This window comes from Manacus candei, unplaced genomic scaffold (genome assembly GCF_025592945.1).
Source record: "Manacus candei isolate 608988 ecotype Guabito, Panama unplaced genomic scaffold, ASM2559294v1 h1tg000049l, whole genome shotgun sequence".
NCBI lineage: Eukaryota > Metazoa > Chordata > Aves > Passeriformes > Pipridae > Manacus > Manacus candei.
In genome coordinates this window covers 5403507-5419695 of record NW_026138097.1, presented here as the reverse complement: position 1 = coordinate 5419695, position 16189 = coordinate 5403507, and the positions used below count along the sequence as shown (strand labels likewise).

General features: G+C 40.3%; 1 protein-coding gene across 3 annotated transcripts in view; it reads left to right on the top strand.

The window, feature by feature from the left end:
* The window catches only part of ADCY1 (adenylate cyclase 1), a 664242-nt gene that overhangs the window by 83143 nt on the left and 564910 nt on the right, over positions 1–16189 (top strand). For all 3 annotated transcript variants that reach the window (XR_007906518.1, XR_007906519.1, XM_051798873.1), the window contains exon 4: positions 10824–10935. Coding sequence is in view for 1 of the 3 variants with exons in the window: in XM_051798873.1 (XP_051654833.1) it covers positions 10824–10935 (112 nt within the window). In the remaining 2 variants the exon portion in view is untranslated. The remainder of the gene's footprint in view (positions 1–10823; positions 10936–16189) is intronic.

Below are 16189 nucleotides of genomic sequence, written 5' to 3'. Positions count from 1 at the left end.
ACAGCACTACAGAATCCCTCTGGGAAGAGCTGCTGGTGGTCAATGCCAACAATATATGTGTGCTTTACTTTTTCAAGGAGACAAAAACAACTTTTTTTTCGTCTGGGTAGTGGCAGTTCAGTGCTATCCCAGGCAAACCTAAGAGATCATTCATATATTCTCGTGACTTGTCCTTTTCATATCAAGCATTCTGTAAAGCTCTGCTATTAAAAGAATCCAACAAAAAGCCCTTCTATAATTCTAAATTCCAGGATTTTTTAACCATTAAAGTTACACAATGGAAAATAGAAAATTATCTGCACTTTTACTTTTCCTGTTGCGATGTTTTCTTTTTCTCCCAGCAAATATCTGGAAGTGTCAGAGCATTATTCTTCAGAAAAGATAGCCTGAAGGAGGTAGGCATGCAATTATTAAACTACATGATTTTTCCATTCCTTATCTGTTAAAAAAGCCAAAACAATAAAACTCCCAACAGCAAAAAAATACCTTCATAAGTAAAAAAAGCATCTGTTTCAGTCTTCTAAATAGGTGCCTGAAAAAAAAAGCCAAGGTGTATTTAATCACAAGATCTTCCATGTGAAAAATAAGACATTCATACAGCTACCTTCTTTACCTCCTCCCAGAAAAACAAAGGTAGATGTGTTACAATAGAAATACATATAACTTTTTAAGAAGTGAATGATGGACTGGGAAAAAATACTAGCACATTTCAGAAAACCATGGCAACAACCCTGGTTTATCAATTAATTGGTGAATATTTTACCAACTACCCAAATAGTTGTTGAATGACTGCCTGCAACTGACTGTGACTCAGGAAGGGAAAGAAAACACACCTCTCCATGCTGAAGACAGAGTGCTCAGTGTTGTGTCATGCTTTGATGAGCTCTTCCCAGATCTGTAGTACATCTGCTACCTTGTGAAGTTTCTGAACAGAATTCCTGCGCGGTAAGAAATAAGTACATGGTTTTAAACGGAGGCAAGCAACTTAATGAAAATACAATATGCAAAACAAGGCATACAAATACACATTCAATAGTATTATAGCATTAACTCAGTGAGGACACTAAATTCAACCACCAGGAAAGTAAAATAATCACAACTAATGTAATAACTGTGGCTTACCAGAAGGAAATAGTCCATGTACAGTCGAGGACCCATTTCAACACAGTACAGGTGTTATTTTACAGGGGTAATCCCAGCCAAGGACACTATGAACTATATTGGGGAACTAGATGTCAAGTTACATGTAAAGACTACCCAACAGACCAGCTCTTCTGTGGTGCTAAAGAGTATGGTTTGTGACATGAAAGAAATGGCTCTTTTCTAAGACTAAGTTGAGTAATGTAAGATTAATATTTCCTTCTCTTATTCCTTGTTTCCTTAATCCTACAGGGCTAAGGAATTTACAGATTACATATGTACTTACTGTGGCTACTGTAAATACTTACTAGTCCTGACTGAATCTCTCCATGCAGCCATAATTCAATTAAGAAAATTTCAAGTTGAATTTCAGCTCAAATATATACCCTGTATAGAGACTTCAACAGATTTTGTCTCTTTTGAAGTGGACTTTTCCCATTCCATTAGTTTATTCATGAAACTGTTTCAACATATGGATAGATACTGGTATATTAACAGACAACTTCTTGCTTTGCTCTGTAACTCAATGTTCAAGACATAAAAAGAAAGTGAACATTGAATGGCTAATAATTTCTTGAGCCTTTGGTACAGCAGTTTCATTTAGCCTTATTTTTACAAGTGTGAAATAGAACTGGATGCTTTGTAAGAAGAGAGATTAATTTCAGGAAACACACTGCCTGATTCAAAGCTACCAATAAAAAGATTCCCTGGGGCATTTTAGAAGTTCTTGTAACCCAGTCTGAAGCCAGAACACAATCTGCAGCTATATATATGCAAATATTTCTGGTCTGTCCTGTATTTTAGAAACCATCAGAACTTAAATAAATTTTGAATTTAACATACCCATTTTAATGTTTTAAAAAGCTGTGATAATGATGTCTATGAACAGATTTTTGTATATAATCTTTCTGAGCCTGTGATTCCATAGTGAACTAGTTTTCATAATGATTATTATGTAAAAACATACCCTCCCTTTATGTTTAGTTTTAACAGCCTGCTTTAAATTTTTGAGCATGTTTTTCTTCAATATTTCAGTGAGTCATAGATAAAATTATTAATTAACTTTCCTTACATTTGACCTTTGAGGAAAAAAAGTCCTACAGGTTCCTTTCTGAGGCACTGTGTGATATTAAAATACCATTCTTACTATAAGTTGTACTCTAATTAAACAAATGACCCAAATGGAAATGAAAAATAGGGCACACAACCATTCCTTATTTTGCAGACTGCTCATTTAGACAAGTGCTCCATTGAAAACAGCAGGACTAATCAAGTGCACAAAACACATGAATGAGCGCTGTTAAAAGTGAACATTTACCACCTACAAGCTCTCAAATCTCTTGTGTGACTTGGCAGGATTTCTCCTTCTGAACACCCCATAGAGTGACATAGAAAAGGGTTGTTCTGTCAATACTAACAGTTGGGAAGCGGTTTAAATCTCTTAAACCAAGCCATAGGCTTTCCAGGCTCGGTTCTATCAGGTGCAGCCACTTCCTGCCATGCTGCAGGAGGGCTGCAGTCACCAGGCAGGTGCTGGCTATGCTGCCTGCAGGGATTATGGAGGGAGTAAATAGGAATACAGAAGGTCCTGAAGCAATGACTCTGGGCTTGTCAACACAGAAATGCTCCGGATTGTCAAGGACTATGAGATAATAATGTATGCCTGTGCTGAACCAGCTTGGCTCTTTGTGACAGAGGAGAGAAATGGCTGCTTGTAATGCTTCCTTTCCTGAACTTGCTCGCTGCAGTGCTGCTTTGCTTTTGTTCAGAATTTGTATACCAGAAGCAGTTAGAAATAGCTGTTGGCATATCAAACCAAATACTCACCTCAAGGTAACTTTAAAAATATGTTGTTAGGAAACCTCCATTAAAAAATTAGAATCATGGAACCATAGAATGGTTTGAGTTGGAAGGAAACATTAAAGATCGGCTAGTCCAGTCCCTGTGTTAGGGTGAGGTTCATCTTTCCCGAGTTTGCTCAAAACCCTGACCAACCTGAGCCTGAATATTTCCAAAAATGGGGTATCCACAGCTTCTCTGGGAAACCTGTTCCACACTCATAGTAAGGAATTTCTTCCTTGCATCTAATCTCAGTCTACCTGTTTTAGTTTTAAACCATTCCCCCTTGCCCTATCAATGCAGACCCAGGTAAAAAGTCCCTCTTTGGCTCTCTCATACACCCTTTTTAGGTGCTGGAAGGGTGTTATAAGGTGTCCTTGGAGCCTTCTGTTCTCTAGGCTGAACATTCACAACACTCTAACAGGTCCGTGTCTTTCCTGTGCTGAAAACCCCAGAGCTGGACACAGTACTACAGGTGGGCTCTCATGAGAGGGGCAGAATCACCTCCCTCTACCTGCTGGCCACACTTCATTTTATAGGATACATTTGGCATTTTGGGCTGCAGGTATACAGAGATGACTCATGTACAATATTTCATCCACCAGTACCTTCAAGCCCTCCTTTGCGGTGCCAGTCTCAATCTACTAATCCCTCCATCTGTATCCGTGTTTGGGATTGCCCCAACCCAGGTGCAGGACCTTGCATATGGCCTTGTTGAACTTAACAGGGTTCACACAGGCCCGCCTCTCTAGCCTGCCAAGGTTCCTCTAATTGATTATTTTCCCCCCAGGATACAGTTAGAATATTGACATGCTGTTGCAATTTATGATCCCAATAACTGTGAGGCATTGGATCAGTTATTAGTAGTATTTTAATTATTGGGTTGGAACCAATTAGTGTGTGTGTATGTGGGGGGCAGGGCGAGGCCAGCAGCCTCACCATAGTCTCAAAACTCACACAGCTAGGCTGCAGCAAGGACCTCAAATAGAAAAGCTGTCAATCAGAAAGGGCAGCCTGGGAGCCCGCCCACACCATGCCTCCTAGAGCCTCTGATTGGTTACACCACCCCTCATTCCCACCTGGGAGGCACTGAGTGGGCAGATAACCAGATGTCCAGCTTGGGAGGCATGGCCACAGTAGCCAAAGCGCATAAATACAGGAGCACAGGGCTTTGTGTGGCTTTTGCCTCTGAGCCCTTGCTATTGCATGTGTGGAACTGGATCTCCATAGGATTCTTTGGTGGTAGCTACTTACTCCTGTTTCTTCTGTAAATTGCTTTCTTTTTTTACTCTTTCTTTCTTCACTCTTTTCTTACTTAATATTTTGGGTAACTTAAAACCAGTGGGTTTGATTCTGCTAAGTTTTGTGGGTTGGCATGTGCTGGGTTGGTGCTTTGTGGAATGCTCTAACTTGGTTGTTTGTCACCCCTTTTAAACCTACATCAAAACCATTATTTTCTTCCTAAAATTAAAAGTGTCTCCTGGGAAAATGTGTGGAGTGTTCTTCTCTTTAGGTTATGTCAAGAACCAAAGTCTCTGCAAAAGTTCGGTGGGCAGAATCTTGGAGTCTTAAATATAAAAGTAATACTCCCAGTATAGCTTGAGGCTTTGGGACTGGGGTCTTACAATAACTTGTCTGTCTAAAAGCCAAAGTGATTTTTACCAGATTAGCCAAACTTTCTGTTTCTGTGAACTTACTGGTAAAGTCCTGGTATGATTGGTAAAGCAGGGTTTTGGTTACTCAGACCATGGGATTTGCTTTGCCAAATCTGGTTTACTGGGGGTTGATGGGGTCCATCTGACAAAGAAGGGAAACACTATCTTTGGTCAGGGAGTTGCCAGACTAGTTAAGGGGCCTTTAAACTAAATTTGTGGGGGAAAGATACCTATCCATCCCAATCCTGCCAGTCAGATGCCAACACCTGTAATGGATGCCCAGAACAGTGCAAAGGCATTCCAGATATTCCAGGGCCCAGCTCAGGTAGTTAAACACAAACACATGTAGGATAGGGAACAAATAAGAAGAACTAGGGATGTGTGTACACCTATGTGGGTATGGTATCATTGGCATCATGGAGACGTGGTGGGATGGTTCCTATGACTAGAGCATTGGAATGGGGGTTTTTAGGCTTTTTAGGAAAGACAGGCTAGAGACACAAGGACAGGGTGTGTAGCTATGTATGTCAGTGACCTGCTGGAGAGTGTGGAACTCTGATGAGGAGCCAGCTGAGAGCTTGTGGGTAAAGAAGAAGGGGAGGGCAGGGGGTGTTATAGTGGGGGTCTGCTATAGGCCACCTCATCAGGAGGATGGTGCAGATGAAGCCTTCTCTAGGCAGATAGGAGCAGCCTCGTGCTCTCAAGCCCTAGTCCTCATGGGGGATTTCCTGATATCTGTTGGAGGGACAACACAGCAAGACACAAGCAATCCTGGAGGTTCTTCCAAGTGTGTCAATGGTGACTACCTTACACAAGAAGAGGTGCCATACTGACCTTGTGCTCACCAGAAGGGAAATGTGGTCACCAGGTAGTAAATGTGGTCACTCAGCCAAGGCTGCCTTGGAGCACTACAGGTTGGGGGAGTTTGAGATCCTCAGAGCAGTGAGGAGAGCACACAGCAAGCTCTCAGTCCTGGACTTCAAGAGAGCAGACTTTGGCCTCTTTAAGGATCTATTTCGTAGAGTACTATGGGCTAGAGCCCTAGAAGGCAGAGGACCCCAAGAATACTGGATAAATTTGAAGAATCACCTCCTCCAAGCTCAGGAGCATTGCATCCCAACAAGGAAGAAATTGGGCAAAAATGTTAGGAGACCTCTGTGGATAGATAAGGAGCTGCTGAGCAAGCTCAGTGAAAAAAGAAACTTCAGGAAGTGGAAATGAGGACAGGTAGCCTGGGAGGAATTGTTTGGGAAGTTAGGGACAAGGTTAAGGAAACAAAGACCCAGTTAGAATTGAGTCTGGCCAGGGATACTAAGGATAACAGGAAGGGCTCCTATAGGTATGTTGTAAGCAAAAGAAGGGCTAGGGATAATGTGGGCCCTCTCCAGAAGGAAATGGGAAACCTGGCTGCCCTGGACAAAAAGTAGGCTGAGTTTCTCAACTACTTTTATGCTTCATTCCTCAATGGCAAGTGCTCCAGCCATGCCATCCAAGTCAGGAAAGAAAATGAAGGGACTAGGAAAATGAAGACTCTAAGCCCACTGTAAGAGGGTTCAAGACCATCTAAGGAACATCAATGTGCACAAGTCTATGGGACCCAATGAGATTCATCTACAGGTCCTGAGGGAGCTGGCAGAAAAAGTTGCTAATCCATTATCCATAATTTTTGAAAAATTGTGGCAGTCAGGTGAAGTCCCTAGTGAGTGGAAAAAGGGAAATATAACCCTCATTTTTAAAAAGAGGAAAACCAGAGACCTGGGAATCTACAGACCATTCAGTCTTGCCTCTATGCCTTGGAAGATCATGGAGCAGATTCTCCTGGAAACTATGCTAAGGCACATGAAAAACAAAGAGATAATTAGTAGCAGCCAACATGGCTTTACAAAGTGGAAATCAATCCTGACAAATTTTATGACCTTCTGTGATGGGGCTACAGCACTGGTGGATGGGACAGAGCAACAGATGTCATCTACCTGGACTTATGCAAAACATTTGACACTGTCTCCAAATTGGAGACATGGATTTGATGGATGGGCCACTCAGTGGACAATGAACTGACTGGATGCCTGCATGCAAAGAGTTGTGGTCATGGGCTCATTGTCCACGTGGAAACCTGTGACGAGTGGTATCCATAAGGGGTCACTACTGGGGCTGATACTGCTCAACATCTTTATCGGTGACATTGACAATGGGATCAAATGCACCCTCAGCAAATTTGATGACCGCACCAAGGTGTGTGGTACAATCAACACACCTTGGAGGGAAGGGATGCCATCCAGAGGAACCCTGACAGGCTTGAGAGGTGGGTTGATGTAAACCACATGAAGTTCAACAAAGCAAAGTGCAAGGTTCTACACCTGGGTCATGGCAATCCCAGGTACACCTGCAGGTTGGATGGAGAATTGATTGAGAGCAGTCCTGCAGAGAGACTTGGGGATAGTGGTTGATGAAAAACTCAGCATGAGCTGGCAGCATTCGCTTGTAGCCCAGAAAGCCAACCACATCTTGGGCTGCATCAAAAGGAGCATAGCCAGAAGGTAGAGGGAAGTGATCCTCCTCCTCTACGCTGCCCTCATGACACCCCATCTGAAATAGTGCAAAGTGTTCTGGTACCCACCCCCCCCCCCCCAAAATTAGAAGGGCATGGAACTGTTGGAGCAAGTCCAGCAAAGGACCATGAAGTTGATAAGAGGACTGGAGCACTTTCCCTAGGAAGACAGGCTAAGAAAGTTGGGGCTGTCCTGAAGAAGATTGTGTGAAGACCTCATAGCAGTCTTCAGTATCTGAAGGAGGCCTACTAGGAAGCCAAGAAGGGACTCTTCATTAGGAACTCCAGTGATAGGACAAGGAGGGATGAGTACAAATTGAAAGAGGGAGAAATTAAGGTAGATATTAGGAAGAAATTTTTTACTGTGAGGGTGGTGAGACAATGGAAGAGATTGCCCAGGGAGGTTGTGGATGCTCTGATCATATCAGTGTTTGAAGCCAAGTTGGATAAGGCCTTGAGCAACCCAGTCTAGTGAGAGGTGTCCCTGCCCTTGGCAAGGAGACTAAATGATCTTAAAAGTCCATTCCAACCCCTTAACATTCTATGATTCTTTGAGATTCTGTGACTGAAAACTACAGGACAAAAGCTGAATATTTCAAAGACCATGGGATTGCAGAGGTCTTGGTATAGCACACAGGCAAAGACAATGTTAGCTTATGTTCCCCTTGCTTAGTTGTGGGATGGAGGAATAGAAGCATTTCTGAGCCCCCGGGCAATGCGACAACACCAGACTCAGCACTGTAATAGCTACTTAGCCTTCCTAACTGACACATTCACATTGCCTGTTGTGAAGAGCAGTGCTTGAATCATGTGCAAGCTGTGTTGTTGAGGAAACAGAAGCAACTTTTGTCCTTTGTTTTCACTTTCCACTTTCGTTTCTCTTCGTTCTTTATTAGTTTCAGTTTAATTGAGATTTGAGGTTTTTTTTTTGGTTTTTCACCAGAGTGTCCCAGTGGCATTGTTAATTCTGTGGAATTAAATTACTTAATTCTGTGGAATTAAAGCAAGGTGAGCCATATCCCTGAATGGTCATTAAGAGAACCAATTGTTAATTGGTAGCTTTTCACTTCTTTTTTCTATATATGCTAACATTTACCTTTTTTTAAAATAAAAATTACTTGACAATCCTTTTGTATACCATACCATTATGAGGAATCTTTCCTGCATACATAAAGTAGCTGTAGTTTACTCTAGATTAATCATTTCTGAGGATGTGAACTTCTGTGGCAATTACCGATTAAGTTACTGTGAGGCAAGACTACTTTTCCCTTGGATGAGGGCATCTACAGGAGTGATTAATGTGTTTTAACACTGATGTCACTACTGTAGTTGCTTTGTCTTAACTTTTCTAAGTATATTAGACATGGCCTAAATTTAAGGTCTTAGTATTTTTGTGTGACTAATATATTCAAATCAAAGGAAAGGGAATTTCAGTGCCAATGTGGGAACTTAGACTTCAAATATATTTGAGTGTATTTGAAAATATTGTTTGGCTCTGGAAACACTTGAGGTACGTCACTGGAATTCTGTCACTCTATGTCTTATAATTTCTTTCTTTAGTACCATTATGAATTTCATGGCCATAACAAGAAATCAAATCTCTTTTCTGTTCTCACTCCCTGTGTCTGATTTTGCCACCTCCTGATAAAGGCCTTCTGTGTCCTTTACATTCCAAAAAACTGAGCAGAACATAACAGGGGTGAAAAAGTTTATTACATCATAAGGGTGATTTGACTTCATGTCACAGTTCAAGGTGCTTTTAGATGTTATACAATAAAGAGTAAGTGTGGGCACTGCCTCACAATACTGGTAGTCCAAGCAGTAAGAGAAGAGGCAACAGATGGACACAGATGGGTAAAGAAGTGCAAGAGATAACGCTGGTCAGTTAACTAGCTAAAATAAAATGAAGCAGCTGTTGAGTTTCAGTGCTAATTTTCAGAATATCAGAGTGCTAATTTTCAGAGCCTTGTGTGTGTGAGAGGGTGTGAGACAATGGATTAATAATTTTTAGCTTGGACCAACTCAAGTGTGTGTGCGTTTGGCAGGGCGGGAAGGGACAGGTTGAATTTTGTGGAAGTGAGGTAATGCCCTATCCCACAGCCCCAGCCTCTGTGAGTCTCCTGGGGCAGCCCTGAAGCAGCTGTCAGTCCCTGGACACTGAGAGCGCTGCCCACACCACACCTTGGAGCCCCTGACTCAGTCCAGGATTGGCTGGCAATCAGAAGTCCCAGCTGGGGGCAGGTTGTGTGGCCACAACACGGCCAAAGCAAATGAAAGCAGCAACATGTACTCTCTGTGCTTGTTCAAACCCTGCCACCTGGACAGGTGGAAGCTGGACTCTCACAGGACACTGGTGGTAGCTATAATAAGCAATAATACTCTCTTTTTCTTTACTTCTTATTCTCCTAATCTCCTTTCTTAATATTTTGGGTAACTTGGGACTGAATGGGCTGGATTTTCTTAAACTGTATGGGTTAGCATGTGCTAAGTCAATGCTTTGTGGAATGCTTTCTTTTGGTTGAATGTTACCCTTTAAAGTTTTGCCAAGTTAAATTAAATTATAGAAGCAAGGTCTGAGTCAGGAGTGCCTTTTTTGTAACTTACTAGGAGAGTTGAGACTTGTCTATGGAGAATGGAAAACAGTAGACTTATTAGGCCTACTTTTCTAATATTGTTGTTTTATCTAAAGAGTGAAGGTTTGCTGAGTGAAGGGGAGTACATAATGCTTAATTCAACTTACAGTTTGTAAGTTGTTTTACACTATGTCAAGTGTATACCAAGGTCATGCATTGTGGGACTGTTTATTAACATTTACGTAAATTGTTTGACATTTCTAGTCTGGGTGTTGGAGATAAATGCAGTGTGATCCCACAGTTGGCATTGTACCTCTGCCAACAGAAGGAGGAATCTAGAGAATTGAAAGAATCATGGCACCATACTCTCTCAAGCTTCTGGATTACACAAGAATTTTTATTCTCTCAATCACACTGGTACCCGTGCTTCTTTCAGCTATCTCCCTTGATCAACACTGATGGGTAGGGATTGTTAAAGCAGATTAAGCTGTTGGACGTTAAAACTTGCTAACGCTGATAGAAAGCTGGACATTTACATGAGCCAGTCAGCACAGTACAGAGAATACTGGCTTGACACTGGCTTCTCACAGGGAGCTACTGTAGGATCACATCATGGAGATACTGCACACAAGACTCCTGTCTTTCAGTACTTAGTAAACCTCATACAAGGTTTATCTGTTTGGCTGTGGAACTCTAGCCATGCAAAACTGTCTTTGAAACCAATCGAGCTGAGGAGATCCCAGCTGCAAAGAGGAGAAACTGTTCAGTGTGCTCCTGGAGTGCTCACTGGGGAGCTTACAAGTGAGGTGCTTTGCAGTATCTACACCAAATGGATATGTAGGCATTGAAAGTGCCTGAGGGTTCTCTACAACAGTTGATAGCACCAGACTAATGCCTGAATGTCTGAATCTTTGCTATTTTTGTTCCAGCTAGCACTTTATTGGTAGCATTTCAGGGGTTATTGGAGTTTGTGCTGAGGGTCACATTCTTGCTATAGAAGAGTATAATGAGAATGTGAAGATGTCTTCTGTACTGATTTTTCTGTACTGTCTTTTTCCTTCTTTACAGCATTTTGTTTGCAGACATTGTGGGGTTTACTAGTTTGGCATCACAGTGTACTGCCCAAGAACTGGTGAAGCTGCTGAATGAGCTTTTTGGAAAATTTGATGAGTTAGCTACAGTAAGTACAAATTCTTATTTCAATTTAATGTATATTTCCTTCTGAAAAATGATGCATGAGTTACATATGTTAGAAATCTGTAGCAGACTGATTTAGCCCTGTGTGTCATGAATTTCTAAAGCTTCCACTTTTTTATTAATGTTCTGGAAAGAAAACAGTCTATTTTAATTGTTTAGGAAAGAAATGTGCTATTTTTAAATATACTTTTCTTTCCCCTCCATGTAGTCCATCAGTGTTCTTTATTAATTTTGTTTACACCAAAATAGAGAAAATATTTCAATATTTACATTTCTATCCTTCTTGGATAAAAGCCCAGAATAATGGAAAATATGAATATTGGCAGTTTGGCATAAAACTACTTTCTCTGATAGTAGGAAGCTAGAGAGTAAAATTTGTTCTTCACAGAGAGCACTTCTTGCCACAGAAATGACAGTAGCTTTTCAGAGACTATTGTAGGCAAAATGGGATCCATATCATAACTGATGCTTATGTTTTGGTTGCTGCACTTACATTGTGCTAGATTCCCCAAGGAAGAGAAAATGAGAGAAATTTTCCTTGCCTATAACTCAAAGCAGCCTAATTTGACAAGAACAATTTGACAAAAAATGAAAGGAATAGATGTGCCAGAAAGTCACACATCTTGTTTCAAATTACATTTAACAAGATGCTGAAAATGTGCTTTCCCCTTGAAAAAAGCAGAACTTCATCAAATCTATCTTATCTGCTAGCCATGTCCATAGAGCCTTCATTGCTGAGAAGTGTCACTTCCACATAAATTATGCTCCTCCACTATCTAGCTATTTTGTCTTCAGACTCTGTGCAGCAGCCTAGAGAACATATTTCTTTAGGCCCTCAACATAAGCAGCATCCACATTTTTTCAGTCCAAACTCACTTCTCCTTGATGCAGTCTTCCACAGGAGAGATCTAAAGCATATGGACATTTTACATCCATATCTTACTCTTGATAAACACCTCCCAATACCCCAAGGAGGAAGAAATCTTCTGCTCCACAAGATGCCAGTGTTGAGGAAGAACTATTCTTACTTAAATGGATTATCATTTGATTGAGTGCTATGTCCTGATGTGCACTAAGTGTTCAAGTCATAACAGAAAGAAACTGTGTGTTGCCTTTTCCCAGGTTAAGTAGAAGATTAACTTAGATGCTGAGTAGAGATGCAATGGAAGTATAGGGTTTTTTGATATGAATTTATACATACTCATAAGCCTTTGTGTAATCATTTGATTACTGGAACTACTGGCAGTGTCTCATAGAGACCACGGGTCCCTAGCCCAGAGTGCTTCATAGATGGATACTGTAGAAGCAAAATGGACTTCCATGTGGATAGTCATTGGTAAGAGCTTAAATGGCTTAAGAAGTTCAGATAGGCTCCTTACTTTAATTTCATTTTAATTTCATAAGTGAATTTCATCCTTCAAATGTCAACCAGACATCTAACAGGCTCTTTTAAAACTTATAATGCTGTCATTCATGGAGTCTTCATAGACATGAAACACATGGCAGTGTAATAACATGGAAGTACTGTGACACAACACTAGATTTCATATGTGCACACGGAAATGCATAAACCTATGGCATGTGCAACATGGCACTGAAGCCAGGGATATGGCTACCCTACCATGCTTGCTTCCTTAGCAGTGGCCATGTGCTACCAGCTAGAGGCATCACTGACACCTGAAGGCAGGGTACCAGGCAGATGCCAGCTTTTGGTGTGAGGTCAATTGTTGGTCAGGGAAGAAGCAGTTCAGAGTTAGCAGAGGAGCTAAAAAACCTTAGATTATCTGTTCAGCCTCCAAGGATTCTTTTTCCAAATTTTGAAATAGATCCCATGGTTTCTTTCAGCTGTGTGAGGAAGATTTGCTATTTAGTTGTACTTCTGGCTCAGATTGTGCTGTATTGAGGTGTGATTAAGGAGAGAATGTACAAGTTTTCCTTAGTGCCTTGTGATGTGATTAAGGGAGACTTGTAATTGTGTCTCCTGCAGTCAGAGAAATGTGCTGAGAAGTGCAATTTTTCAGAAGGTTTCTGATCTCCTGGTTAAAGCAGCTTCTAGATATTCATTATTAGGTCAAAACAGAGGACTGGACTGATTTTTATAACTATGCTGTACTTTAGTATTCAGGATGATTAAGGAGGAAACTGTAGGGACTTTAAAGAGAAGTGTAACAGTGATAGATATGCTCACTGTGGCTACTAAAGTGTGATCTGTGAGTGTGCAGGCTGTGTGGTGCTGTTTCTTGGGAAGCAATGTCAACTGGAAGGGGCAGTTTCTGACAACCTTTGTTAAAACAATTGCCCTGTCTTAAAAATGTAATGCTTAAAAAGAATCCCTGTCACCACTGTGGGAAGTGTAATAAGTGTAAGGCAGCATATATTGGCTGGGAGCTTTGTTAAGAGTCTTGGCACATTGATATGTTGTAGGAATAGTGAGTCTTTGCTTTTTGACAGTATAGTTCTGCTAAAGTTTGTCCTTCTGACATTTAGAAGCTGGTTTATGCTTTATATCATTAGTTATTTCTCTCTTTCTATATGTTGTCTTTTTGGGGTTTTTTTGGTCGGGCATATAGTTTTCCTGTCTTTGAAATGCCGCATCTTTTATTTTTAAGTCACAACAGCGTCAAATATAGTTACAGCTCATGAAAGGGAGTTCTGAAGGCAAACCGTAGATTTCAATGTATTGTTATTCAATTCCTTTGAAAGCATCCTTGTGCATTCTGTAAATAGAGAGGGGAAAAAAACTCCTGATCTTACTCCCTACTAGAACTGATATGTACTTTTATCATGTCCTTTCACTTCATTCACCTCAAGAGAAAATGTTTTTTAAACACTTATCTTGCATAGTACATTTTACCTTGTAAATCACTGAGTCTTTGAACTGTGCTAGAGAAGAGATGGTCAGAACACAGTACTTAAAATCACAGAATTATAGAATATCTTGAGTTGGAAGGGACCCATAAGGATCATCAAGTCAAAACCCCTGCTCCTTGCAGTATTACCTAAAACTAAACCATACAACTAATAGCATTGTCCATATGGTCCCTGAAAATGATGGCATGGTTTCTGTTTTCACAATAGCACAGTTTGGTTTCTTAAAGAAACAATCTTAGATAATCATGTTTTATATAGGATTTTGTAGTCTCCTCAATAACTTTTGAGTCCTAGGGCCAACTTCACGCACTTTGAAGAAAGGAATGTGAGTCTCAAAAATATAAAGCTCAACAAAAATGAATGTCAATACTAGTATCCTTGCAGGAGTGCAACTTCATCCTAGTCAGACATTAGAGAATCCACGTGAGGAGGCACTGTTATGAATGCCTTGGGATTCATTTGTATGTCTGGTTACTGAAGTCTTGTGATGTCTTTAGGCACCCTGATATGAGCATTTTAGATAAGTCTGTCCATGCAACGGTTCCCTTGAGACTGTGGGACTGTACATAACAACAGCAAGCTACCTTCCTGAACAAACACAGTGGGTGAAGTTTCTGGTAAGGCCCATGACTAGTTCAAATAGAAAGAACTATTTTGTATTGATTTCTATTGGATTTTGTATGCTGTTCAGGCTTAGTTTACTTACTTCTGGCAGTTACTTTGAAGTTTTTTTGTTTCTTCCCACTAAACAAGGGTAGCTTTGTGAAATCTCAGATTTTGTCCTGCTGATAGTCATTCTGTATTACATATTATCAATAAATGCTTCAAGTAACTGATCTTTGCATGAGGTCTTCAGGTGCCTTGCAATCAACCTTTGATACTATAGCTCGCTTTCAGTTTGTCATTCTTTAGCTTGTAAGAGTGACACATTTTAATCAGATATAATCATTTGCATTATGCTGGTTTTATGTTCCCAGGGAATTTCTGGACAGATGACACTTAGACTGAGTGCCTTGTTAATTTAATGCGCTGCATATGTCACTGCATTTTCTCTTTATGCTTTAACCGTGGATTTACTGTGAACAAGGGAGATTCTCAGGGCTGCAGTTACGCAGGTAACGTCACATAGAACTGCACATGCCCCTGCTTGGGAACTGTCATGGTCGAAGCTCTACTATGTTGCGATACAGTTTAGACACGCCCAAAATATTTTACTTGTAATAAATTATCTTAATAGAAAAGAGGAGGCATTTATTCAGCACTCTGTGTTGTAATCAAATAGGTTTGATTTTTAGACATATTTTTTATTTTATTTAATTGCTCTTTTCTGTGTTAGATTCTTCTCATTTACATCCTGCATCTAGTCTACATGGAGAATTAATTATTTGTGTTTACACATTCAGTTATTTCCCTTTCAACTTCCATGTTACTGCATCTTGGACTTCTAAGACTTTTAATTTACGAGTAGACAAGGATAAATGAATTTCAGGCGCTTTTCAAAAGATATCACTAGAAGAGGATATTGATATTCTGAATGAAAGATCTTACTTTGTGTCACTTTTGGCATCTCATCTGTTAGGTGGACTGACACACACCACTTCCTTGTTCTTTCCATTTACAGTTATGTATACCTTGAGGTTTTGTCAGTATTTGTAGGTTGAGTTTATTTTTATTTTTTTTTCCATTTTAATTTAGTATCCTTCCCTGATTGCCTTCTTAGCATTTAACAATTTTTACTTTACATATTTCAGTGTTACTGAAGTGGCCTTTTGTCCCTCTTCAGGCTTAAAGATACTGAACTAAAAAACATCGTTTCTGAGAGCCTTAGGCAAAGAGTCAGTAAGTGATATTTTTAGTCATCTTGTGTGTTTTTTAACTGTGTCAAGAACAGTCAGTTCTTTGCTGAGCCTTGAACTAGCTTTTCCGCAAAGCAGTCACTCTAAGAAATTGCTTCTATTGCATCTATAGAATGCTTTTAATTTTTATTAAGATAATTATGATGTATATTTAAAATATAAAATGAGCAAAGTTTTGTGGGCTGGCTTAGATGGGAAAGTTAGTCCTGGAAAGCATAGGTATAAACATACAGTGTGTAACCCTTCTTTGTGGAAATTGGTGTACACTTGCGTGGGAGATATATATAAAGGCTAATTTTAAGGAGAGTCAGCAGAGACACAGGATTGCACTGAGGCAGATCATTGACATAAGCTTGTATCCAGTTCTAAACAGCCATCTGGAGAGCTCTCTTAGAGAGACCTAAGGAAGTAAACTTTTTTAAATTAAAGTGGTCTTAATGAACAGACCTGTGACTCTATAGGATCATGAACTAATGATGTATGCATGGTGTGAAGCTAAAAAGTGTCTGG